Source organism: Balaenoptera physalus, assembly GCF_965194825.1.
Source record: "Balaenoptera physalus genome assembly, chromosome: 10".
In the NCBI taxonomy this organism is placed as follows: Eukaryota; Metazoa; Chordata; class Mammalia; order Artiodactyla; family Balaenopteridae; genus Balaenoptera; species Balaenoptera physalus.
The window spans coordinates 107005462-107032777 of record NC_138889.1 but is presented as its reverse complement, the minus strand read 5'-3'; the positions used below and the strand labels follow the sequence as shown (position 1 = coordinate 107032777).

The 27316-nt window shown below is 48.9% G+C and overlaps 1 protein-coding gene across 3 annotated transcripts; it reads right to left on the bottom strand.

The window, feature by feature from the left end:
• Positions 1–22: 22 nt before the first annotated feature.
• Positions 23–25814, bottom strand: POLA2 (DNA polymerase alpha 2, accessory subunit). 3 transcript variants are annotated; one of them, XM_082476982.1, is made up of 18 exons: positions 25312–25807; positions 21953–22077; positions 21347–21438; positions 21064–21121; positions 17556–17662; positions 14853–15046; positions 14143–14231; positions 12736–12891; positions 11752–11814; positions 11038–11080; positions 7398–7522; positions 6777–6815; positions 6006–6079; positions 2934–3045; positions 2553–2659; positions 1666–1725; positions 1273–1399; positions 23–522 (listed from the first exon to the last, which is right to left on the bottom strand). In XM_082476982.1, exons 1-18 carry the CDS (start codon positions 25388–25390, stop codon positions 373–375), a joined length of 1800 nt encoding a protein of 599 aa, XP_082333108.1. In that variant the 5' UTR covers positions 25391–25807; the 3' UTR covers positions 23–372. The 3 variants fall into 3 exon arrangements, with proteins under 3 accessions (XP_082333108.1, XP_082333109.1, XP_082333110.1); XM_082476983.1 differs by having other exon boundaries at positions 2934–3042; positions 25312–25804; XM_082476984.1 differs by lacking the exons at positions 23–522; positions 1273–1399 and adding an exon at positions 2228–2305 and having other exon boundaries at positions 1681–1725; positions 25312–25814.
• Between the last annotated feature and the right edge of the window lie 1502 nt (positions 25815–27316).

Here is a 27316-nt window from a genome sequence, read left to right as displayed (position 1 = left end):
AAAAGACGGAGCGGAAGAAAGATTAAACTCAGAAGTCACAGAATTTACTTTCATATCTCCAAAAGTTGTTTCTATGTCTGACTCAGTAGGAAATCGCAAAGCCTTGACCTTCCTGAGCATACTGCGTCCACGGCCAGTTCTCGCTGGGCTCCAAGTGTCCATGAAGAAACAACAGCTTTCTTCCAGAGAAACTCGACGCGGAGTAGGGGTCCAGCTGCCCAAGGTCTTCCCGCTGGGCCCCCTGCCCGCAGCCCTGTCCTCTCCAGCTGGCTGCCCCCTCTCCTTCCACGGGTGGGATCTTGGCAGAGGGCTGCTCCCGGGCTCTCGGTGTCTGGGAGGCCCGCACGACGGGGGATGACAGAGGACCGAGCCTCAGATCCTGACCACCTGGGCGGCAGTACACGGGCTCCGCCTGCCCTCGGCGCCCGAGGCCTGCCTCCTGAGGTAGAGTCGGCCGAAGGTGCCCCCCACCTGCCCTTTGGTGAGGCGCCCGGGATTCACACAGATGCAGCCAAGGATGTCCTGGGGGAAGGAAGGAAAGACTGTGGGTTTGGAAAGGCCAAAACCATCGGGACTGATGTGAGAAGGCTGGACTCATCTAACGATGAGGCCCGAAAGAGGACTTTATGAAATGGAAACGAAGGCCAGCAAAACGCGTCTCAACTCAAATATGTCAACTTATTGTTAGAAAACTCAGAACCTTTTGAGCCTCTGAAACAAAATACAGAAGAAGGTGACTCGGCAGGGTGACAATCAGCTCCCAAACTTGGAGACAAACTTGATCTATTTGTTTCCCAACATGGAAAAAAGTTTACCTCTCGAGGTTGAACTGGCTCTGGTTTGGCAAGAGGGGCTTGATCAGGTGGATTCCCTGTGAGGGACCCGATCCCCGGGCAGGGCCTCAGGAGGCAGAGATGAGAATGACCGAGAGCTGCTTGGAGGTCATCTCAGAATTCAGGAGGGGGCAGGCAAGCCCAGAGCACCTGAGGTGGCCTCAGGTGCGAACCATGGTTTGAGGGCCCTCCTACCTGTCTCCGGCTCCCAGGCTGGGCTGACTGAGTACCATGCCCTGGGGCGGGAAGGGCAGCAAGGGGACGCTGCTTACTTATGCATTTTACTAACAGATTTGTTTTCTAGTCCTACCCCCTCCCCCAAAGAAATGAGGCCACCGTCCCCATCAGCAGACCCGCGAGGAGTGAGTGCCAGGGGTCCAGAAGGGAAAGTCAGAGACTGGTTCTGGCGTTTCTGGGACATGGTGGAGTTCAAACCTACCTTCACAAAGTATCTCAGCTCTGAAGGGGCTATGAAGACGTCGGGGGTGACGGGCAGCTGTGCATAGGCATAGAAATTCTCATAGTCAATGGCCATGTCCTCCTGGGGAGGGTAGAGCGGGTAGTAGCTGCAGAGACGGAGAGAGACAGTCAGCAGCAGCTGATTCAGGGACCCCCCCCTCCCCAGATGGATTTCCTCTATGTCACTGGTTTCCACGGTTTCACAGACCGTCTCTCCCTTTCTTCTGTGTTTAGGGGACAGGACGCAGGCTTGTCATCCCAGGGTGGAGTTCCCTGGTAGTGGCCTGGGGAAGGTCTCGAGGTCAAATCTGTCAGAGCTCCCTGACCCCTAAGCACTCCCTTCACGGTCAGCTACTCCGTCGGGCAGGCTCACCTCCGCTGGGTCAGGATGTGCTTGAGTATTCGGCTGAACCTGTCTGAAGTTCCGGAAGAACTAGGGGAGGAAGAAAAGCAAGAAACGGAAAGTGGAATCTTGTTTATCAGTGCCTGTTTCTCCTCGGGGAGGATTTATTAAACTAGACAGAAGCGACGTGGCCAAGGCGTGTGACAAGAAGGTACCTCTGGGGAAGTTTAAAGACCTGTCCGCAAATGCTCGGTCTGCTGAGCAGGACACGGGGTTGAGAAGGGAAAGAGCAGGGATCCCTCGCGATCAGGGCCCAGGCAGGCTATCCCCAGCTCCGCATCGTGCCGGAGAACGTGGAGTCTGTCCCGGCGCCAGGCCAGCTGTAGCCAGCGTGACCCCTGCACCTCCAACCGGAGCCAACAAACACACACCCATTCTGGCCTAAGACACAAATCGCTCCGCACGCCTTCCCATCACGGGCGATGCGAGAAGTGAACTGCTGAACCTCAGCTCAACAGATCTGGCTGTGTCTGATCCTCTGCAGAGCTGCACACTGTGCTGGAAGGGGGAGCACGCTGCGGGGTAAACTCACAGTCACCCTCCGCAAGCAGGGACATCTTGTTTAGGTCACAAATGTGGCAAACGGAGAAAAGTAGATGGACTTCTATGACTAGAAATTAAGTGCAAAGACAGAACGGATGTGGTCCTTCAGGGTCTCAAACACCACAGAAACAAGCGATAACAGAAACACATGCATCCCACCGCTCCCCTTGGGCGCAGAGAAACTCAGTGGCCAAAGGCTTTGGCAGAAAGTGCTGCTCTAGGGGCTGCCCTCTAGACCCTGCCAAGCAACCCCTTGGCCGAGGACAGGACCAGGATCCAGAGGAACCGCCTGCGGGACCGAAAACCCTCCTCACCTACTGATCTCCTCAGCCCCCATGTGCAGCAGCAGGTCGGTGGACGTCAAGCCAAAGATCATTCCGTTTATGCAGAGCGTGCAGGGCTCGGACACGAACTGCACTCGCTAAAACGAGAAGGTGGGACAGACGTTCGCACACCAAAGCTAGAAACTTCCTCCCCCTGAAAATGGGGGGTCTGCAAGGGCTGGGGGGACCAGTGAAAGGGGGACCAGCCCAACGGACAGTAAATCACACGTCTGCCTGTTACAAAGAGAAGCTTAAGACGCAGGCACCACGTGTGCCTCAAAAAGGCGCCCCCGCCCTCTGCTTCCAGGACAAGCTGGGTCGCCTTCGGCACGTTCGACTCTGGCTGCCTGGTTGAGGAGGGGACGCTGGTACCTTTTTGTCCTCCCGAGGCAGGTCGGAGCAGCTGAAGGGCGGCTGTGGGTACACGGGCTCGTGGTGCACGTCTCTCAGTGATGGGACGAAGATGAGGTGTGAGCCAGAGCTACTTTGCCAAAAAAAGCATCAGAACAGGAAGGAAAATGAGTGCAGTTGAGTTAGCATAGCTGGTGACAGACTTAAAGGGTCAGAGCTGGATACAAGAGCCTACTCCCAGGGAAGAAGTTCCGAACAGAGCTCTCCTATTAAGGGGGGTGCCGTTCCCCATGGGACACCAGGAACGAGAGATAATCTGTTCTAATTTACACACAACCACCTCGATGGGGCTCATGGCTGTCTCCCAGGACATGCTTTCTCCTGGCTCCATATGATGTTCTACTCGAGAGAGGAAGAGGACTACTGTTTCGTAGAAAAAGGGGAGAAGAAATGGAGATCTAGGAAATCAGGAAAGATGAGGATTTGACTGAAAATCCTCAGAGCCAGATCTGAAGCCAAAGTTCTGACTCTTCACACTGTCTGAACAGACGTGGCTTTTAGGCGTCACGTAGCCTCCCTGGCTGGGGGCCTCTTCCCTTGGGAGGGACCCGCAGGCTGAGCAGATCTGGGGGGGGGAAAGGCACGGCTGGTTCTGGTTCGTCAAGGGCCCGCCCCGCCCTCCCCTCCCGCACAGGGAATCAACGCCCTTGGTTTTTCTTTCTCAGCAGCCTGTCTTACAAAGATGAAAGAAATATCTAACAGCAACAGTAAGAGATGACAGACGTTTCCTTTGACGGAGGCAGGAGAATCTCTAGGGTTGTTACAAGATGTAAGTGAAGAAAAACCCCGTAACTCTAGGGGCCAACTCTTTAACCTCTCCAGCCGTGCAGAAGAAAGGGGAAAAAAAACCTGTCCTTGGCGGAGTGGGGTCTATTGTAAACCAAACGACGGAAAGTGTTACTTTGGGGCGAGTTTAACATCCACCAATAGCTCTCACTTCTAGCACCCTCTCTTGCTTAAGACGCGGTGGCTTCCCAGAGGCAGGTACAGGCACCTGTGCAGGTATAGGGATGTGGCTGCCTCTCACATGGGATAAAGGTGTTGGTGATGGTTGTCACACTTGTCACTTGTTTGTCATGCCCGCTCAAAGCGTGAACTGAGACTTCTGCAGCGGAAATTCAGAATCTTGAGACCAAAGGCACTTTGCGAATTATAGTCCCTTTGACATTGAAAGCTAAATCCCTGTAAGTAGCCAAGTCTACCGATTTGGGTGCTGAAGTCTGGCAGACAGGCCGGGGGTGACCCGAAGGGGACAGTCTGTGTTTCAGATCCCCGGGGCTCAGTCCGTGATGGACACGAAGGGTGGGGGCACGGCTGGCCGCCGTTAAGAGATGGACTTGCTCTGCTTCTGTGCAGGCTCTGGCAGAGCAATGGTTAAGGAGGAAAGGGGCCTCTGGCTCAGGGTTATAGGCTGGCTGTAGGGGGAGGGATCCGAGAGAAAATTCCAACTATGCTGAGCATTGCACAACTTCATACATCACGGTGGGGAGGGGCCTTGCAGCGGCTCACTCCCTCCCTCAAGCTCCCCGGGCTCTGCTGGGCTCTTGCTGGGCTCTTGCGAGGGGAGGTGCTTCCTCACTGGCTCTGGTTTTCACTGATAAATCAGCTTAATGCTCTGCGTTTCTGACCTCTCAGAATAAAAATAAATTCCCCCCAAAGGAGGGCCATTTTTATACTGTTTTGGGAAGGGTGGGGCAGCCCCTCTCCCCCGAGGCGCACACTGGCCTCAGATGAAAGTGCCTGGTGGTGCTGGGAGCTCACCCCCAGGGTAACAATGCCTGGTTTGTTCTTTGTTTGTAGCACTGCTGTCAATACCATATGGGGTGAGGAACCAAAAACAGAACCCCATCTCAAATCGAAAGCACCCAGCACAGCCCCGCAGTCCCTGCCTATCCCGGAGGGGACCTGAGGGCTGATAAAACAGGGACACCAGTCCTGCTCCTCAGGGGATTTATCTCCTGAGGAGTGCTAGGAGCCTCCAGGTCTGACAAACTCATTCAGGGTCACAACAAACCTGGGAGGCAGAGGGAAGGCACCTATGTTATCTCACTTGGAGGGAGGGAGGGGCAGATCCAGCTGCAGGCTGTCACCTGCACGATTCAAGCCCCCCGACTCTGGGGTCAGTTGGGGGTGTTTTTCCCCAGTCCGAGAGGCCTACGACACTGGCCCATGCTGCTGGTACAAGAAGGTAGAGTTACAGCTAATCAAGCCTGAGATCAGTTCTCACGGCCAAGGGGCGGAAGATTATACATCTTGTTTTAAAAACCACCTTCCTTACAGACTTATTTTTAAAAGCTTAGCCTCGGGAATGTTTGTTTTTGATGAGCTCAGCTCCAGGGAGGCAGATCCCCAGAGGAGGAGATCCACCACCAAGGGCAATTTCTCTCAAACCCTGGCGCTGGAGGGAAGGGACAGGAAGTGGAGGTGTCAGCTTCCTGAAAAACTTTCTACTTCTAGCTTAGACCCTTCCTGGAATAGAGGCTTTTCTCTCAATTTAGAACTGCCCATCTCTCATCACTGCTATGACCTTTCCCAGTCACGTCCCTAGGGTCTGGGGCAAGCATTCAAGATCCCCACCCACGTGAGTTTCTACCATGGCTCATACAAGCCGGCGGCGGCGCCCGTGAAACGAGGGAAGCACTGACTCGGGGAAGGACTTGGGCTCACCCCAAACTCTCACTCACACAAGGGATTTTGTGGTGTAAGTCATCAAACACTCCTCAGCACCACCCTGGGAAGATTCCCGTGGAATATGAGTTTATACAAAAGGGAGGAAGGAAGTAAAGAAAGAGCAAGGGAAGAGCGAAAAGTCTGTGTAGCCTTTTCAAGTGTGTTTAGCTTTGTGTTTTACAAAGATGCCTCTTCACTCAGCATCCGTGCACTTGAAGTTCAAGGGTTCTATCTGATCTTTGTAGTTCAAAAGGATAAAAGGATGGGAACTACCACGACTTTTGAACAGTTTCAGTTTCTTAATGAGAAGCCCTGGAGAAACTTAGGAAGCGTAAGGTTCTGCCCAGTATTTTGAACTCTGACCTTCGTGTCCCTTCAATAATCGTTCGTAGACATTGCTTGAAAACTTCTTCAAACGGGCTTGTCAGTAGACAGCTCTGCAAGAAAAGAGGAGACAGGTTTACAGGGGAGACGTTTGGCATTTATTCACTTGTTGAGCGCTTGTTAGATGACCCTGGGGGCAAGCCCCTGAGCAAGGAGCTGAAGGAGTCACAAAGATACACAAGATGTGGTCTCTGCCCTCCAGGAGCTGAGTCTAGCTGGGGGCAGGAAAGGCGGTGGGGGAAGAAATCAGTCCTCCTGCAAGTGAGCCAAGGGGAAGACTAGGAAGAAGAGCGTTTTGAAATCTTTTCTGTGCCAGGTAAAACCTCCTGAGACAAAGGGAAGAAATGTCCTCAGAAGGGTCATTTGTGTTTTAAGTTCAAAGGATGGCAAGATGATGTGGGTCATGGAGCTGAGGGTAGCAGTCAGGAAGGTACTTTCCCAGGCGCACCTCCAGGACCCGCGGGCACCTGCCTCAGCACCAAGGGTCGGTCGCACACGAGGAGGACCGGGACTCGGATATCTGGATCCCCCTCCCCCAGCTTCCAAACAGCTCTGTATTCTGGTGAAATGAAGCCCTCAAATTCAGTACCTTTATTAAAAATGCCCTGTGATAATGTTTTCCTGATCAGCCGCAGGGATTCATTTAGGTTGTTACAGATGCAGGATAAACTCCAAGAGACGGAAGTAACAGTGGGGGCTTGACTGAATGTGAGTGTCCGGTATCTCCCCCTCCCAACCCCAGTCACTCACCTCTACCTGTTCATGCTTAGCATCCAGGAAAGGTCCAAACTGTAAATAAGCCCGAGGGGGAGAAACAAAGGTACCAAAAGAACAAATCAGAACCACACGTGTCTGTGAGTGCCCTCACATATCCTCTCCTAGCAGTTCTCTGTCCAGGGTCCACTGTCCCTCCAAGGCCACCTGTGCAGCCTGGGACAGGCAGCAGATGGGGCAAGGGCGCCCAGCTAATATCACAGGCAGAAGGACCTGACTCCTGGATGCTAGCTGTTTTGCCTCCTCCAATACTGGGCTTTTTTCTTTCTCAGCCCAGCAAGGGAAATCTACCTCCACGCAGTTGTATTTTGAGTTTTCAGAAGAGGTGAGTTCACAAACTGGAGTAATGAGACAGAGGCGAGAATACTGTAAAGTCAATGCAGGGTGGCAAAACACCTTGGGCTTCTGGATTAATTCCATGCACACCTCACCTCGCCCAAGATGTAGGCTGAGCACTAAAAAATATTTTTAAAAAGGAGGAGAGTCCCACACTCTTCCTAAAAACTTAGGACCTCAACAGACCTTTTTCTAAGACTGACCCCCCAGTTTTCCCATTGGCGCCTCCCGGGGTGAAGCTGTCCCAGGAGGGCCTCCTACCAGGATGCAGACGTCGGGCCGGTCGCGGTTGATGATGGTGATCAGGTCGAGCAGGGGGTCAAACGTGATGCTGTCAGATGTGGTGTATGGCCCACAGGCCACCAGGACCATGATTTGCTCAGAATCTAAGAAAGAAAAGATTGTTAAGATGCTGATGAGAGGATGCTGGGATGGTGGGACAAAGGACAACTAGGGAAAGATGCCACGGGACTCAATTCACTGAGAGTCTCCTTACGTGCGCAACTCCAGGAATCCAGGAGGCGCAAGACCTCATCCTGCCCTCAAAGAACCCTCCATTGCTGGCAGAGACAGGTAAGTATGCAAACAACTAGAACTCGATAGACATTTACCAGCAGTGCACGAGTCATGGTAGGGAAGTGGGAGTCTGGAGGGACTTGATCAAAGTGGCATTTGCTTACATGGTTTTCCTCCCAACATTTACTTTGGGGGGGTGGGTTGGGTGGGTGGTAAAATACATATAACACAAAACTTACCATCTTAACCTTTTTTTTTGGCTGCGCTGAGAGGCTTGCGGGATCTTAGTTCCCCAGCCAGGGATCAAACCCATGCCCTTGACAGTGAAAAGAGCGGAGTCCTAACCACTGGACTTCCAGGGAATTCCCTCTGATCTTAAGTAAACATTTCAGTGGTATTAAGTAAATTCATAATGGTGTGTAATTATCACCACCATCCCTCTCCACAACTCTTTCCATCTCGTAAAACCGAAACTCTGTCCCCGTTAAACACTAACTCCTGTTCCCCACCCTCCCACTGTCTGTCTCTATGATTCTGACGACTCTAGGAACCTCGTCTGAGGGGAATCTTATGGTATTTGCCTTTTTGTGACTTTGCTTACACTTGTAAGTAGAGTGTGCCAGGAGCCGGGGCAAGGCAGGGTCCCGGATGGCCCTGAGATTTGAGTGCTCGGTGTGAGGGACCATCTGGTGGTGAGTGCAGCTAGAGAATCTGGTACCTCGAGGAGTCCAGAAAGACAGGCTGGGGTGCAAGGCTTGGGACAGGAGACGCTTGTGTGATGGGGTGCAGGGCCATTGTTTTGGGGCACCCTTTTCCTCACAGCGTCTGCTTTCCTTTTGGAGAATCAGCCTCGTCCTCCATAAGCGCCCCCCTCCACCAGGTGGGGCTGTAAATTAGGTGCACTGTCCTCCCCTAGCCAAGGAGCAAGTACTGGACCCAGCTTAAGCCATTCACACTCTCCTCTGGATTCCGGAATCTCAAGGTGAACTATCCAAGGACAGAAAAAGATTGGCGCTGACCCATCCCAGCAGAGGTGCCTGGACGAGACAGCAGGGGACTCCCTGCTACCTGGACACCTAGAGTTACTAAGCCCTAATCCGGGTTGTAAGCCTGTTCCAGCCACCTGTCCAGTCTGTGAGCTACCTGGATTTCCCCTAACAAATTCTCTTTTTCTTAAGTTAGTCTGAACTTGGTTCTGTAGCTTACGACAACAAAACCCAAAGATCCCTGACCTCCTTTTTTTTTTTTTTTTTAAATTTATTTATTTTATTTTTGGCTGCTTTGGGTCTTTGTTTCCACGCGTGCGGGCTTTCTCTAGTTGCAGTGAGCGGGGGCTACTCTCGTTGCGGTGGCTTCTCTTGTTGCAGAGCACAGGCTCTAGGCGCACGGCCTTCAGAGTGCAGGCTCAGTAGTTGTGGCACATGGGCTTAGTTGCTCTGTGGCATGTGGGATCTTCCCGGACCAGGGCTCGAACCTGTGTCCCCTTCATCGGCAGGTGGATTCTTAAACACTGCGCCACCAGGGAAGCCCCCGTGACCTCTTAACAGGCAGTTTTATTAGTTTCCTATGGCTGCTGTAACAAATTACCACAAGCTTCGTGGCTTAAAACAATACACATTTATCATCTTACAGTTCCTAGAGGTCAGAAGTCCTAAAATCAAGGGGTGGGCAGGGCTGCATTCCTCCTGGAGGCTCGGAGGGGAACCTGTTTCCTTGCCCTTCCCAGCTTCCAGAGGCTGCCTGCAGTCCTTGGCTCACGGCCCCTCCCCCACCTTGGAAGCCAGCGGCCCAACATTTCTAATCTTTGTGACTCTCACCCTCCTGCCCTCCCTTATCAGGACCCCTGTGATTACACTGAGCTCACCTAGACAATCCCCATCTCGAGAGCCTTAACTCGGTCACACCTGCAAAGTCCCTTTTGCCATATAAAGTAATATGTTCAGGAATATATTCCAGGAATGAGGGCCATTGTTCGCCTACCAGAGTGGCAATAACTCAACTGAGACAGAAAATTCAAGGGGAAACGTAACACTCACACCGTGCCGTGCTAGGGCGGGGGACAAAGCTAATGGTTCTGAGGAGCCTACAGGAGACATCAATCCTGGGTAAACGGTGAGTGCCAGGAGGGCCGGGCTCATGTCCTATTCTGTGTCTCCACACCCAGGGTGCTGTGAGCCCAGACTCTGCTCACAAACTGTCTGTTTACAACCTACTCAACTGCTTCCAAAGGCTTCCCTGGCACAGCTCAGGCTCCGGGCATTTCAGCCCTGTCTGTTTTCTTCATTACCTGAAGTCGATCCAGTACCAGCACTCTTGCTTCCATAAACACTTATTTTCTGAGAGAATGTGCAACGTCATAAACTCCTAGATTCCGTTCCTGATTCCAGGCCGCCTCTAAGAATGACCTCACACAGTATTAACGTGGAGGGGGTGTTGACAACGCGCTAGTGCCAGCCAGCTCCCTGCTAATCCTCAGCAGTCTTCTGCTTTGCTTACAAAAATGCTTGGAATTGTTCTGAAGCAAAGTTTATTAAAACGTTCGTCTTTTCCCATCTAGGTTAGTGACCAAGTAACTCTAGGCTTTCTGAGAAATTTGTCTAATTTTTAAATACATTTTTTATTTTGGAATAACTTTAGAATTGTAGAAAAGTTCCAAACATAGCCCAGAGTTCCCATACGTACACCTTTCACCCAGCATCCGCTAATGTTAATGCTAACATCTTATATAACTATGGTACGTTTGTTGAAACTAAGGAATTAATGCTGGTATATTACTGTTAACTCCTGACTTTCTTTAAATGTCACTAGTTTTCCCACTAACGTCCCCTTTCTCTTCCAGGATCTAGTCCAGGATATCACATGGCATTTACAGAAATTCTTTTTAAAAATTGCTGCTCTTGAAACGAAGACCCAACACAGCCAAAAAATAAAAAAAATAAAAAAATAAATCAATAATAATTAAAAAAAAAAAAGACTTTAGCCCGTCTCAATTTCATTCAAAAATCTCTCACTAAACTTAAAAAAAAAAAAAAAAATTGCTGCTCTTTAAAAAAATTTTTTTAATTTAAATAAATAAATAAATACCTGCTCTTTTCCCTTTTCAAAGCAACCTTCAAATACCTGTTAAACATTAGTCTTTAAAGGACAGGCCTTGTGGAGTCAGAGCACAGGCGATAACGCTGACAAAGCCATGTAGGCTCAGACCCCTGGCCTTCCACAAAGGGCCAGTGAACCCACCCACTCACAGTCGCCCTTGGAGCTCCGGCACGCTGCTCTCAAACAGCTTGTGTAGCTTCCCTGGGGCCTGAGGAACTGCGCTCCTGGACCCTTGTCCACCACCCTCCACCCGCATTGTTAGCAAAATAATGTTTGAAGCAAAGTTTACCTCCATCCTCTTCAGTGGGTTGATGGAACGGAAGTGGCACGCCCTTCAAACAGGAGAGAAGCTACGGTGAGGTCTTGCCCCCGGCACCGTGTGTTTGCGGGTGTCTTGCCCCTTGGAGCTAAAAGCCCACAGAGTTGATGGTCCTGCCATTTTTCTTTACTGAGTGGCAAAGAAACCTGGGTAGCACAAGGTCACGGCTAAACTCATAAAACACCCAGCAAAAAGCAGGAGCAAAACAGGTGCCTGTAGGATCAGCGTCCTGCTAGGCAAGGGTGGGAGAGTAGGGTCCTGCTACTTCTCCTTGCATCCTCTGGAAATCTGTGGAGGATTATTGCTAGAGCAGGGACTGCTAAGCTATGGGCTATGGGCCAAATCTGGCTACCGCCTGTTTTTGTAAGTAAACTTTTACTAGCACACAGCACACTCGTTGGTTTATGGGTTGCCTATGGCTGCTTTTGTGCTACAATGGCAGAGCTGACCTTGTGACAGAGACCATACGGCCTGCAAGAGCCTGAGATATTTACTGTCTGGCCCTTTAGGGGAACAGTTTGCGAGGCCCTGACCTAGAGGTAAGTCCCACTCTACAGACAGAGAATTGAGAAGCAAATAAATGGGCCCTTACAAAGGACGGGCTCTAGGACAGACAGAACCACACACACTGTGCCTGCAGCAAACTGGGGGGGAGTGGGGGGGAAGGTGGGGGGACACTGGTACCTCGTAGAGTCTGGTGGCAACAAGTTTTCTACCAGTGGTGTTGATTCCTTCCATAACCACAACCTGAAAGACAAGCAGCAGACAGGCTTGCATCACAGGGGAGATGAACGGGAGGTCTGGAATAAGTTACTCTGATAGAGTTAAAAGTATTGTCCAGGACTTCCCTGGTGGCACAGTGGTTAAGAATCCGCCTGCCAATGCAGGGGACACGGGTTCAAGCCCTGGTCCGGAAGGATTCCACATGCCGTGGAGCAACTAAGCCCGTGCGCCACAACTACTGAGCCTGTGCTCTAGAGCCCGCAAGCCACAACTACTGAGCCCGCGCACCGCAACTACTGAGCCCGCACGCCGCAACTACTGAAGCCCGTGCGCCTAGAGCCCGTGCTCCACAGCAAGAGAAGCCACCGCAATGAGAAGCCCGCGCACCACAAGGAAGAGTAGCCCCTGCTCGCCGCAACTAGAGAAAGCCCGCACGCAGCAACGAAGACCCAACGTAGCCAGAAAAAAAAAGAAGTATTGTGCAGCTACTCTCATTCTGTAATTGTAAACTTGGGGGTATTTTTCTAGAAAACAAATCAGGGGGGTTATGTTGGCGTAATAATAATTGTACTTTACACGGGTGACCTCATTTTCCCTCTCTCCTGTGAGGTAGGAATTATCATCCCCATTTCACAGGCGAGGACACTCTGGCTTTGAGAGGTTAGTAACATCTCTGTAATCACCCGCCTTGTGGGGTGGAGCTGGGGTTTGAACCCGGCAGCAGATCCCAGAGCCAAGGTCCGAGCACGTGGGGGAAGGCTGAAATCCCTACACTGGTGTCCCCTCTTGGGCCTGAGCTCCAGCGACACCTCACGGCATCAGACGTCAAAAGCGAGGGGCAGCTGGCCGGTGACGAAACGCTCACTCTTGGAGCCACAGCCCTCTACGCACACTACGGAGCAAACAAGCACACCCACGCCCGGTGGGAGACACCCCTGATCTCACCTGTCCAGGAAACAGAGAATACTCTTTGAGCTCAGATAGATCCACTGGAATCTGAGCACCTGAGGAATGTTCCCGATCTCCCTCAAGAATCACCGACTTGTGGTTCAGCTTCCCGTTGCTGTCACAGCCAATCTGGCCCAGCAGGGTGACGGGCTCCTGCCGAAGGTACACATAAGAATGACAGTCTTTGGGACAGGAGCTCAAAATCTGGTCAATGTGACGAAGAGCAAAACAGACCTTTTCAAACAACAACACACATTTTTTTTGTCGGGGCATCATTTTGAGCCTGAGGCAACCACAAACATCATCACTGGCTCCTTGGGGTGGAAGGACCCTTAAAGGGCATCTAGTCTGCCCACCACCTAATGCCTGAGCCCCTCTAAGTGGCTGCCTGAGCCAGAGCATCTCTAGTTAAGGGGAACTTGCCCCCTCGCCCCGCCAGCAGCCCACGCACCGCATCCCTGGATAACGGTTAACGGTAGCTCTCATTTACTGAGCTCACTAAACACCAGGCACCGTTCTAAAGGCTTCCGTGTATTAACTCATTTAATCCTCACAACAAGCGTGAGGTGGATGCTATTACTGCATCCATGTTACAGATGAGAAAAACCAGTAACAGAAAGGTTAGGTAATTTAGTCAAGGTCAAACAGTGGGAGAAGCCTGGGTTTGAAGCCCAGAAGTTTGGCTCCAGGGCCATATCCTGAACCACACACCAGAGTGCCTCTTAACAGGAAGTTCTTCGTTAAACTGAGCTGAAATTTCTCTCTCTGCGGCTTCCTCTATCCTGTTCCCACTCCCGGGGGCAAACTGAGGAAGTCTAATCTCTCCCCACGAGACCGTACATCCCGGCCTCCCCTCCACTGCTTCCTCCCAAATTCCCCCAAAACTTCCTTATATGACATGGTTTTGCCTATCTTCCCCAACTGGCCATTCTTCTCTGAATGCAAACACATGACAGAGGTACCATAAAGAATCTTTGAGAACACGTCTCCCCTTAAAGTACGTTCTAGAGAGAAAGCACTGGTGCACGTGCCAGATTAAACTATGACATAAAGACACGATTGGCAACACTTGGTCCCTAATGACAGAGACCAGAGAAGGGGAGAGACTGTGAGTCACCGTTTCTGGAGATCCTCACCTTGCTGCTGTCCTCATATCCTGATACTTGAATGCTTGAGGCCCTCAGTCTTTGTTTACATGCAAGACTCTAATCCAAGTGCAAAGGAAATGACTTTCTCTGGTCACAAAACCAGCGAGCACTTATAACCCATTTTACCAAATTCATCCCAGACAGATGTTCTAACTAGAAGTTAGACGATTAGTGAAAAGGAAGCAGGAGGCTGCTTTTTCATCATTGATTTAAAAAAACAGTATCATTCAGGAAAGATTATCAGAACAACTCTTACTTGTGCTGTGACTAGAACAGGAGTAAAAGCCTCAATCTTGTAATGCTCCTTGAGTTCACTGCCAAGTTCTTCTATCTTACAGGTCAGAACTGAAATCCCAGAGGGCAGAAAGTGTGTTTAAGACATTTTACTCGCCGAGAAGAGAAAACATAGCACCTTGTAAAACATTAAAGTCAGTCATTTTACAGAAGCAGGAAGGGTGCCTAGGACACCGGTCAGTTTGTAACTTTCTGAAGGCCGAGCCAGTTTCCCGATATTGGGCTGCTGAACCCGGCCTTCCATTTGGCCACAGCAGGTCACGCAGCACAATCCCAGAGTTAGTCCGGCTCCCACCCTAGCCTTCCTCTCACTCAGGTCGTCAGGGAGGTTTAGGGGAAGCCAAGCCCAACCTGGAGAGCCTTCCATTCTTCACAAGGAAGAAGCCATAAATGTCTTTGCTTCCTTTAACACTTTAATTGGCTTTCTTTACACAGTTCAAGTGGTTGTTACTGGGAAATGGTTATGTGCTTTTTCTTTAGCAAAGTGATGTGATTTGGGAGAATTATTGAGTTATCATCTCATATCCTGTTACTAGTAGGGGCACCCGGAGGACACCTATCAAAGGCAACCTTGAAACTTGTTCTACCAGCCTAGCTGACGCTTTGTTACTGACTCGAGACCCTTCCGGGTGGTTTTATATCCTCCAGAATTTCAAAGAGAAAAACAATTACCTTCTCGAATGTCTGGGAGCTTCTGAAACATGGATTTGTAGCTCCTGGTTAGCGGCTCTGGATACCCCAAGACCTTCAGGCTGATGTTACTGGCTCCTTCTCTCCCGGACCAAGACATCACCTGTGCTGAGCCAAAGGAGGCAACCACTTCTCCTCGGTTACTTCTCGAGCTGTATTTCTGAGAGGGAGTAGCACTAATTGGAAGCAGAAGACATTAATGTTAGTGTGTTCATATCTAAAAGGAGAGAGGAATAGGATGAGGTTACCTTTTGAAAATGGAGATTTGGAGGAACGTCAGGCTGGCCTCACACTTTATAAATCTAATCAGCTTAATGGGGTTGGACATTCTGGACCTTTAAGGAATTTCAGGAATGAGGGGGTTGAGGAATACCAAACGTGTTCAGAGAAGTTTAGATGCAAGGACACATTTTAAAAGGTCTTCTCCTGGCTTAAAACTAAACAAAGTAAAACAAAACCCAAACTCTGAATTGACTAAAAAGCAAGTTCCGGCTTCCCTGGTGGCGCAGTGGTTGAGAATCTGCCTGCCAATGCAGGGGACACAGGTTCGAGCCCTGGTCTGGGAAGATCCCACATGCCGCGGAGCGTCTAGGCCCGTGAGCCACAATTACTGAGCCTGCGCGTCTGAAGCCTGTGCTCCGCAACAAGAGAGGCTGCGATAGTGAGAGGCCTGCGCACCGTGATGAGGAGTGGCCCCCGCTTGCTGCAACTAGAGAAAGCCCTCGCATAGAAACGAAGACCCAACACAGCCATAAATAAATAAATAAAATTTTAAAAAAAGCAAGTTCCGAGTACTATTTTCTTATGAGTTTTTAGCATTTGTTAGAACATCATGAGAGCCTGGAACTGTGGATAAGCCAAAAGGTGCTGTGCATACACATAAGACCTCATGATACAGTTCAAGGTAGAAACAGCACTGAAATGAAGTTAAATGAAATGAATCAGCTTTCCCCAGCGTCTGGAGGTGGACGCATAATGAGTTCTGTCAGCTGGTGAACAAACACTCCCATTCTCCGAGTCTCAATGGACAAGTTCTCATATTTCCACTCACTGACTGATACATTCCACCTCCAAGGACACACGGGTATTGCTGATCTGCTTAGAGGACAGCGAGGTCTTCTAACCCTTCGGTCATGAACACAGCGTACAGAGAGGTCCAATTAAAACAGCCTTCATTTAATGTCTCGAAACTCTGCAGGAACAAGTTCTATGGGGGCACCGTTGCAATGGGTGGCACCAGTTCCTCCTTTCCAGGGAGGCTACAGAAAGCGAGCTTGATTAATTACCTCTATCTCCAGTGCTGCCTCTACCTGAATAAGTTAGAAGTTACTTTCATAAATTACAAAGCCAGTTTCTGACATCAGCTTCATTGGCGTGCATTAAAAAATGACTAGGCAGCACATCGCCGGCTGCTCCGAGCTCCTCCCTGTGAAGCTCCGTGGGGTGGGCGTTACAGCCGGCCCTTTAATGCAGGGAGTCGCTCACAGCGGGTCAGCTGTAGACAGATCTACGAGTTGCAAAGGCTTGCTTGTTGAGAGGACAGAACTGCTGCCATGGTGCGAGCACCTATGAGAACCATCTCTGTACACCAACCATCTCTGTGCATCCAAAGATGCCCTTCTAAGTCTGGAAAGCTCACTTCGGAAGCCAGTTCGAGAACTCCCGAAAGCAGGAGTGGACCACACTAAAGTCAAATCGTCCCTCAGAATCCAACCACCGCTCAGCTTGAATGACGGCTATCACCTCCTTTCTTTTTTTAATATTTTTTGGCCATGACGCGCGGCTTGCGGGATCTTAGTTCCCCGACCAGGGATTGAACCCAGGACCACGGCAGTGAAAGCACAGAGTCCTAACCACTGGACCGCCAGGGAATTCCCTATCATCTCCTTTCTAATGTGACAGGGCTACAAAGTCTTAAGCTCTGCTCAGTCTAGAAGAAGTGACTCCTAGCAGCCAAGTGTTTCCCTAACTGGTTAACATTACTGTTCCTTTGCCTCATCCTGATGTGGCAGTGCCTAGAAACCTTTCTTCTCCTCAGTAGAGCTCTCACCTATGGAATTCTCTCACATAAGACATGTCATTTATGGATTTCCAAAAGTCACATGTGATCTTTGTGGATTTATGTGCAGAGGTGGCAGCAGGGATAAAATACCAATTAAGTCGGCGTAGATTCACAGTGACAAGAAAACTCTCAGAAACTAGTTGTAACCCGAGTGAGGGACAAAAAACAGGTTACGCAACATTATGAACAAAGATACGTGCTTTTCTTTTTTAAAAATAAATACTTCAGATGAAAAAAAAAAAGTAACCCAACAACACACGAACTAACAGAAGCAGGTGGAAACCTATCTGCCTCTACTGGCAAGACTCGAAGGCCTCCCAACTCCTGAATAGACAGGTTGTTTTCAGTAGAAGATATCGGTTCCTGATCTAGGAAATGAGCCCCAGAAAAGTGGGTGGAAAGTGAGTTTCCTTAATTACCGTAAGAAACAGTAATTTTCCACACAGGACAGCAGAGCGGGGAGGGCAGAGAGCAGTAGGCTTTCCAGCCAGCTCACTGCAGAGGTAACCGTCCACTCACATTCATTAAGTCACGCTGTAGAGTCGGCCGCCACCAGATAACCAGAGAAAGGGAAGGGAAGGGCAGGCCTGCTGTTTGGCAGCTGACTTAATTATGAGCCATACCTTGGAGAGAAACTTGATGGTGACAGGAGCTGATGGGGGCTTCGAGTAGATACACTCCTTTTTGTGAGGGGGGTTTCCGGAGTGGTGATAGCTCGCTTCTGAGAACCCTAGAAACAAAACAGGAAAAGGGCCCAGTCCCTCTAGATCCAGGCTGCTAATTAAGTGTACAGTTCCTTAGGAAGAAAGGGAGAACGGTGCCCGAATGAAGGGCACAGATAGGATAGGGCTGGCTTTCTTCTTAAGGCCCCATTTTCCAAGTATAATCTCAGAGAGAAATCCTCAGCAACTGTGACCCAGTATTCATCAGTATAATGTCTCCATTTTGGAGGCAATTATGAAAAAAATGCCAACATTCCCAAAAAGGATTGCCAAGCAGGCAATCTGTCCTCTCAAGTCACTCACGTGTTCACTTTCCTTCCCCACCTCTCTTTGCTTTACAACAGCTGTGAGTTTTGCTATGCATACGGTTCTGACCTGCGTGGACACATTTTCCTGACAAGGGATGGGACCATGTTACTATTTATTTTGGCAAAGTCTACCACGCATTTTCAAAATTAAAGAAGGGAGTGACTCCAGGCAGATAACATGAGTGAGCTCATATTTGGAGAGGATTTAGCAAATGCCTCACTGATGGTCACTTCTGTTTTCTGGGTTTTGCTCATCAAGAGTCCAGAGATGCCCAGAGTAGAGGGTGAAACCCGCAAGTCCCGAGATCCATTGCTCCCCAGAGTCTGGGACGACCAACTGTGGCTGAGGAATGACAAAATCCTTGCCTGGATGGCAACCAGGCGGCCAGCTAGTCTGCAGACGTTCCCCTACCCTTGGGCTCCTCCTGGCTGCAGGTTTAAGTTATGCCACCAAAGCTGCCTACAGGGGTGACGACGGACAGATGGGAGAGAAAGGATTCAAAACCACCATTAAGGAGCTGGAATGGAAACTAGATTTTAAAAAGACCCTTATGCTACCACCCTTATACAATAGCCATTTAAAAATATTCCTTCCTAGTATTTCAATATTTTTCCAATTAAAAAAATCCTAATAGTTGTAATCTTATTTTGAATATGAACCTTCATTTAAGTAATACATACACTGAATTTTTTGCTCTATATTATGAGCATTTTCCCACATTGTCACAATCTTCATTCTTTTTAGTAGCCGTGTTGATTGAACTGATATACAATAATTTACTGAACTACTTCTCTATTGCTGGGTGCATTTGTAATTTCTGGTGACTATAAATAATGCTGAAGTGCCCATTTTCACACTCATAGCTTTTCCTAGAATTTGGATTATTTTTTTAGGAGAGACTCTTAGTGGGGACGATTATTGGGCCATAGGATGGTAAAGATTTTATGGTTTTGATATATTTTCTCAAACTATTTCCCCCAAAGACCCTTCTAATATACAGTGGGCTACAGAACTCTAGGTCTCCCAGGACACGGACAGGGGATGGGACTCTGGGAGAGAGCAGAGCCTCGCGGCTCTCATCCTCAGACCTTGCGGTGAAACCTGACTGTGTCAGCAAACCAGCTCCAGCTACACTCCTGGGGGCTGTGCTCACTCTAACCAAGTTCAGGAGACTCGCCGCTAATGCTACGTGCCAGTTCATTCACCTGTAACGAGAAATACCGAGGGACCACAGTCTCATATCCTGGGGTGAGCATATCCTCACACCACACAGGAACCCAAATTATAGCCAAGGATGCCAGCATATTCACTGATTAGAAACATAATGCCGACATCATGGGAACTTCAAATCCTCAGGCGAACGCATCTCTCCCTGTCAGGAAGGACACGTGGAGAGCCAAATTATAACCAGAAGATTTATGGTGAGCATGGGAGCAAAAGTGTAGCTGTCAATTGCACAAGCCAAGTATTTAATGGTGACAAGACCACTGACATCTTCACCTCTGTAACAGGGGCACTCCTGCCCCTAAGATCTGACACTGGCACTGTTTGGGTGGGAAAGGCCAAGGTTTGGCTGACTCTGTCATCATGCTGCCACCGATGCCTGACAGTTTCCGTGTGATGGGCACCGTTCTAAGCATTTTTCCTGTTTCTAGCCCAGCCCCATTCTGCCTCTCCTCTGAGCTTCAGACACATATTTCAAATTGTTTGCTTATTTCAACCCAACTCTCTCAGCTCTGATTCCATGGTCACAAATTTTAATCCGTGATTGAGCCTCCTAGGTACTTTTTTTTGTTTTTTAATTTATTTATTTTTGGCTGCATTGGGTCTTTGTTGTTGCGTGGGGGCTTTCTCTAATTGCAGTGAGTGGGGGCTACTCTTTGTTGTAGTGTGCGGGCTTCTCATTGCGGTGGCTTCTCTTGTTGCGGAGCACGGGCTCTAGGTGCGTGGGCTTCAGTAGTTGTGGCACGCAGGCTCAGTAGTTATGGCTCGCGGGCTCCAGGGTGCATGCTCAGTAGTTGTGGCACACGGGCTTAGTTGCTCCACGGCATGTGGGATCTTCCAGGAGCAGGGATCGAACCCGTGTCCTCTGCATTGGCAGGCAGATTCTTAACCACTGCGCCGCCAGGGAAGCCCGCCTCCTAGGTACTTTTGTAGCAGGAATGGGGTGTCCTCAATATGGTATTTCAGCTATCAGAAGGGTATATACTTCAACAGTAAATTAAGTAAATTTGCATCTGACTTATGCATCAGTCTACTGAGAGCTGAATTACCATAAGTCAGTCCTCCAAAACACTATGAACATTTTAGCTTTCTTGCTCTGCATAGGCACACCTAAACTATTCACCTTCTTTCTTACAATGTAATTTACTTTGAAAGATTAAGGCTTACTCCCTGGTTAAGGATTTCCACAAATGTATTTTCTATAAAGAGTAACTACTATCGGTATTACTGAATACATTGCTTTGGGCTTGGCGCTTTACACATTCATTTAATTTTCAAGCCCTCTGAGATAGGAGATATTATCAGCGCTGGCTGTCAGCTTCTTGAGGGCAGAGCACACCCAAACCTGTTTCATTCACCAGTTCACCCAGTGCCTGGCACATAGTAGCTGCTCAATAAATGAATGAAGAGATCCTGATTTTAAAGGAAAGGAAAAGGCAGCTCAGAGAGATAAAAGCAACTCACTCAAGGTCACTGAGGTCTCTGACTCAGGCGTGGAGGGCAACGCTTTTCCACTGCCCTACTCCACCTCTCACACTGGGGTCCAACACCCAAGTCAGATCATTCAGTTACATTCCACTTGACACAAAACTAGGCAACCATTAAAGAAGGGTAATTATGGAGAAATTGCATTTATAAAAATTTTATGATATGCTAACTGAAGAAAGCAGAACAACCATGTGTCCACAAGGACTGCCATCGTGCAAAAACATCTATGCATGTGATCGGAAAGGAAGATGCGTAAGTGGAAATAGAGCAGGAAATTGTATGAGTGGTGAATTTTCTCCCTTAGAACTTCAAATGCTGTGCTGATATTTTTAGACTAAAGAAAAAAATGCTATGTGTAGAATGCAATTTCCAAACACGGTACACGCACCTTAGAGGGTGTGGTGTAAGAGTTCAAGAGGGTCTCCTCTTCCTCCTCCACTTCAATTCTAAGAACACTGGTTAAGAGAAACAATAAACTTCCACCCAAAATCTAAGGCAAGGGTTGATCAAATAAGAAATCTGAGTATTAGTTACATTCGTTGCTTGTTTCTAAAATTATACATGCAACAGATAACAATAATGCAACGATAACAATAGATAACAATAACGATAGATAAATGATGAAATACAATATGTGGTTTGATGCAAAGGCCTTGAGCAGAAAAGGATACAGCTCTTGTATGGAAACAATGTCTCTGGCTCCCGCATGCCCACTGCCCTTGGAGGCACCGAGGCTGGCTTTGGACAATCTTTTGCTCAGAAACTGAGGAAGAAAAGATAATGAATATATTATTCCATAGTCAAGTAATAGAGGAGGCGTTCCCCACAGCCATGAGGTAATAATGGGTATCTGAAACATAATCAAAGATATAAAATTCCTCAAAGGAAGAATGCAGAAGATGCACGATAGACCAAAAATTAAAGACTTCACCTGTGACTGTTTCCCTACAACACATAACAGTTCTAATATTGACACCAATTATTTGTTGAAGACACAGTTTTAGGTGATTTATGTCCATTCTCATTTCATTCAATACCCATAAAAAGTACAGATCAAGAGAACCAGAGAGGAGAGGAAACTGAGGCTCGGAGACATTAGGTTAGTTGGTCCAAGCTCACACTGGGACTGAAATCCAGGCCCGACTCCAAAGCCCACACTCTTCTCAGTACAGCGCACTGCCTCCCGACTGAGCAGACACGGAGAGTTACATTATCAGTTTGCCTGCAGTTTGTTCTTTTTTCTTCTTTTCTTTTTTTTTTTTACAGTTTGTTCTCACCTCGTGCTCAAAAGAGTTCAGGGTCTCTGCGGTGAGGCAGTCGTTACGTGTGCTGGTGCAGAAGGCTATGAGCTCGCCGGCCATTCCCTCCTCATTCTGTCCATACAGAGCGCACAGCTCTATCACTGCAGGGGGAAATTGGACACGTAAGAACTTAGTTCATTGCTTGCAGCTTTCATCTTGAAAAGTGAAAATCATCCTCTACTTAAATTCAATCAAAATTTATTCGGCACCTACTAGGGACAGGCACTGTTCGAGGCCCAAGGACACAGCAGTGAATAAAAAGAGACGTACCCTTGTCCTTACGCAGCTCACTATGGAGGGGAGACAGAAAACAAATAAGTAGGGTTTCTCTGGTGGCTCAGTTGTTGGGAATCTGCCTGCCAATGCAGGGGACATGGTTTCAAGCCCTGGTCCGGGAAGATCCCACATGCCACGGAGCAACTAAGCTCGTGCAGCACAACTACTGAGCCCGTGTGCCAAAACTACTGAAGCCCGTGCGCCACAACTACTGAAGCCCGTGCGCCTAGAGCCCCTGCTCCTCAACAAGAGAAGCCACCGCAATGAGAGGTCCGCTCGCTGCAACTAGAGAAAGCCCACGTTCAGCAACAAAGACCCAATGCAGCCAAAAATAAATAAATAAATACATACATTTTAAAAAAAGAAAAAGAAAAGAAAACAAATAAGTAAAAGACGCACGTTAGACGATTAAATGTGCTTTGTAGGAAAATAAAGCTTGGACAGGGATGGGGGGGGGGGAAGGGGCTGGCAATTAAAAAAATTTTTTTTTCCCTGCACCACCAGGGAAGCCCTGGGCTGGCAATTTTAAACCCAGTGATTAGGGAAGGCTTCATTGAGGAGGTGACATCTGCATAAGAACTTGAAGGAAGTAAAGGAGCGAGTCAGGCAGTGTTGAGGGGAAGAGATTTCAGGCAAAGATCCTGAGGGAGAAGCAAGTTCAGTAAGGCCTCTGGGGCTGGGATGCACGGAGGAAGGAGGCGACAGATGAGCTGAAAGGGTGAAGGGGGTGCAGACCGTTGGCCACTGTAATTATTCTGAGCAAGCCAAGAAATCACCAGAGGGTTTGAACAGAGCAGTAACACGATCTGACTTCCACTGAACAGGGTCACCCTGGCTGCTGCGTTAAGCAGATTGAAGGAGACAAGGGCAGAATCAGGGGGACCAATTAAGAGAACCATAGCAAAGTCCAGGTGAGAGATGATGGTGGCTTGGATCAAGGTGGTGGCAGTGGACGAGGGGGAGAAGTGGTTGGACTCTAGGTGGGAAACACTTTGAAGGTAAAGCCAGTGGGATTTGCTGACTGAATGTGGGGTGTGAAGAGAGAAAGGCGTCAAGGATGAGGCTGTGGGTTTAGCCTGAGCACCTGGAAGGGGGCAGTTAACTGAGGTGGGGAGGCAGCAGGAGGAACTATGAGGAGAGGGAACAGAAGCTTAGCTTTAGACACATAGAGTTTGAGATGCCAATCAGACATCCAGCTGGAGACATCTAGGAGGCAGACCAGCCCGCAGATCAGGCAAAAGGTCTGGGCTGAGATATAAGTTGGGAATCATCAGCAAACACATGAATGTAAACCCAGGAGACCAGGTGAGATCACCAAGGAGCCGAGTGTATCTCGCGGCTCAGGATGCGGGTGAATCTGCAAAGGCTGAGAGGAGGTGACACGCATGGTAGAGAACACCTGGCAGGAGCATCAAGCAGCTATGAGAAAAAACGTGTTTTAAAGGAGAGGACACGATAAACGGCATCAAATGCTGCGATTCATCCAAACGAAGACTGAAAATGCATCCCTGGCTTTAGCCAGGTGAAGGTTGTCGGTGACCTTGAGAGGAGCAATTTCAGTGAAGTGGTGGGGATGAAAAAGCTGACTGAAATGGGCTTAAAGAGGAAAAATTTGAATAATAGGTAATCCTGAGGAGGAGGTTTGTTGGAATTGGGAGAAGATAACTGGAGTGGGAAGGCGGGACAATGGAGTATTTAAACGGAGGGGGTAAGAGTCACATTCCTAGGCTATTAGGAAAAAAAACCTTATAGAGATAAAAACGGAAAATAAGTAAGGGGAGAATTATTGGAGTGATGTCCTTAAGGAGGAGAGAAGGAATGGGATTTAGGACTCAAGTGGAGCATGTGGCTTTTGCTAGGACTATGGAGAATTTATTTACTGTAATGGGAGGAGGCAAGGAATATGGCACGGACACAGGTCAGTGGGAAGAAGTAATGGGGGTAGCTTAAAGAAGTTTTCTAATTCCTTCTATTCTTCTCAGCAAAACAGGAAGTAAGTTCATCGGCTGAGAAATGAGAGTGGGACAGAAGGTTGTTAAAGGCGCAGCAGGTGACGAATAATCATAGGAGACTAAGGGTGAACAGACCAGGGAAATATGGTATGACTGTCAGGCAATATTTAAGTCCCAGTGAGGTTAGCAATTATGAATTCCAAGTCTAGAATTCCAACAGCACTGCCAATGTAGTCCTACATGAGATGGAAGCCTTTATAAGTTCTCTTGTTTTGATTTCAGGCTCACCAAATACATTTCTGACTATGATTGGCTTTCTCATTCAAGTCTCCTGTTAGGAAGAGAATGCCCTGGAGATAAAAACTTGGAGTATTCTGGTCTCTCATAAATTACCATGTTTGCATCCTGGTTTTATATATTAGAAAAGAAGTTCAATGTGCTGATGAATGATTAAGGCAGGTGCACAATCACCCTGATTCTAAAACTGAGACTGTCCACACCTCCAAAGACTTTGCTTCCAACAACTCCTTACACTGCCCCAGACCCTGACCAATACGATGGACCAATACAATGGAGCACCGGACTCGGGCACAGGAGATCTGGTTCACAGACCAGCTCAGGCAATTAACTCTCCTTATTTGTTTCTCCATCTGTAAACAGCTGACAAGCTCCTTAAAGTTCCTCCAAAGCCAAAATTCAATTTTAGGAACCCACCTAAAGGGACTCATATTTGCACAGACCACCAACAGTTCTGATGAGAAGTGATGGTTCAGCAGAAGTTCAGGTGTAGGCTGCAAAGGGAGGAGCCAGGAATAAAAAGCTACTTTTCAAAACCCCAACATCTCTTGCTTTGTTATTGAGCTTTAAGCAGTTTCCAAACTCGGTGAAGCTGCGCCGATTTAAAATCGCTCTTCATATTCTTATTTTTGATTTGGGAATCCAAGCAGTACCCTGTGAGCATTTCACAGTCCTCACATCCCAAATCTCAATACTCAGTTTAACTCATCTCACAAACACCGAGAAGCCCCATCTAGGGGAGGTGAACCTCGGAACCGAGCGGGAGCGTGAACCTGGGCTGGGGTCCGGGGAGGGGGGCAAGGGACTCACACTTCTCAACCAGAGCCTCCTCGCATTCTAGGCCGAAGATCTCCAACTCCTCCACCAAGAGCTGGGCGGACACGGCCATGATGACCCAGGAGGGGGGCCGGGCCCACCCAGCTCCAACCTGACGCCAAGAAACCCACAGGCGTGGAGATCGATGAGCAGGACGAGGTCCCTCTGATCCTTTCACCTTCCGAGGGACCGAGACGGAGAGTGACCAAATGGCCCAAAACCTCAGGCCGTCAGAAGGCTCCAGCCGTCAGTCACGGAGAAACACGTTTTCTTCTTCTTTTGAAGTCCCCAAACGCCTGAAGGAAGAGAGCAGAAATCTTGAGAAGTCGTTCTCCTGGGGAGAACGGCCAGCTTCCTAAAAGCCACCACTGAACATCTCAAGGACGGGATCAGAGAAGAGAAGCCCAGAAAAACCCGCCAAATGCTTTGTATGGCGCCCGCATGCGCGAGACCCGGGTTCAACCCCACCCCTTCCCCTCTGCTTCCTGTTCCCAGTTCCCGGACTACAGGTGCGCACGCGCGTCCGAGGGCGCGTGCGCACAAACACCTGCGCGCCCGCTCGCGCGCCCGCGCCTGGCGGTTGGCCCGCCCTACGGCGGCTGCGCAGTTATCCCCAGCCAGGCGCGAAAGCAAGGCTTGGGCGCACAAAAACCCCGACTCCCGAAACCGAAACCGCGGTTCTGCACCAGCCGCGGATGCCTTGTTTTCCGGGCTTCGCGAAGCTCCGTGACGTATGTTCATCACCCTTTCGTCCCGTGCCTTGGTGCGCAGGCGCTGTCGTGTATATGCCCTTAAATGTCCCATTCTGTGCCCAACGCGGGAGAGGACGGGCTTGTCGTCCCTCTGTGTCTCCTGCTTCATGTCTGCACTCCGTGTGACTTCGTTAGGGAATCTGGTTGCCATGGTTATCGTCATGGTTACCACCGTGGTCCCAGCCACAGCGATAGGTCAGTTTTCTGGATCTGGAGCATTTCAGTGGAAAAGAGGTGGAAAGGTGACAGAAGTGATTTAGTTTTGGACACATCAAGTTTGGGTGCCTTTGGAACTTCCAGGTAGAGGTTTCCATTAGGCGCCTGGAAACGGGAGTGAAGATGGGTCCCTAAGGGGGAGAGAGTTCAGAGGTAAAATGAGAAGAGGGTCTTCCCCCGAAATATCTCCTAATTCTTTGACCCAAAATCTCCACTGGCTCAGCTTAGATAAAATAACCTTAGGCATCATACTTGACTAATGGGATGGTGGATTGGTAGAGTCTCTAGAAAACTTTGGCGGTGTATATCAGGAGCCTTAAAAATGTTCATCCGCCTTGACTCAGCATTTCTTATCCTAAGAAAACCAGCCAAAATTCAAAGTTTTATGAACAAAGATGCTCTTCGTTTTTTAATTTACGATAAAAAAATACAATTAAAAAATGGAAACTGAGCATCTAAAGGTAGGAAAGTATAGGGTATCACTAGAGCAGTGATTCTCACGACTGCACTAAAGAGACCAAAGACTTTTAGGGGGCACCTCAGGACATGAGATGAGGGAGGAAGAGCCAGGCAGAGCCCTGTCTTGGCCTCAATCCAGCCGTGTGAAACAGGGTGTAGTCTGCATACTAACCACAGTTGGGGGAGGGCTGGAGAGGGAAAACCACCTTACATTCCCCTAAGGCTTCTTACTGGTGGGTACCAAGGGCAGAGGGTGGGAGCGGTCCACCTGGGTATGGGCAGTAGAGCATATATTTGTTTTCTATTGCTATGTAATAATTTACCACAAATTAGTGGCATAAAACAACATTCATTTATTAGCCCACAGATCTGTAGGTCAGAAGTCTGGGCACAGCATGTCTGGGTTCTCAGTAAGGCTGAAATCAAAGTGTCGGCTAAGTTGCATTCCTTTCTAGAGGTTTCTTCCACCAGCCAGAGACACTGCTTTTAATGGGCTCATGTTATTAGGTTAGGACCACATTGATAATGTCGCTTTTTTTTTTTTTTTTCACACACACACACTGTATTTTATT

Bases quoted from the DNA above. Each gene is read 5' to 3' on its own strand.
- POLA2 (XM_082476982.1), bottom strand. From the start codon at position 25,390: ATGGCCGTGTCCGCCCAGCTCTTGGTGGAGGAGTTGGAGATCTTCGGC. The intron at 3,046-6,005 runs GTCAGAGTTCAA...TTTTTGGCAAAG, and splicing joins ATTATTGAAGGGACACGAAG to TAGCTCTGGCTCACACCTCA. The intron at 1,726-2,552 runs GTGAGGAGGGTT...TTCCTCCCCTAG, and splicing joins GGGGCTGAGGAGATCAGTAG to TTCTTCCGGAACTTCAGACA.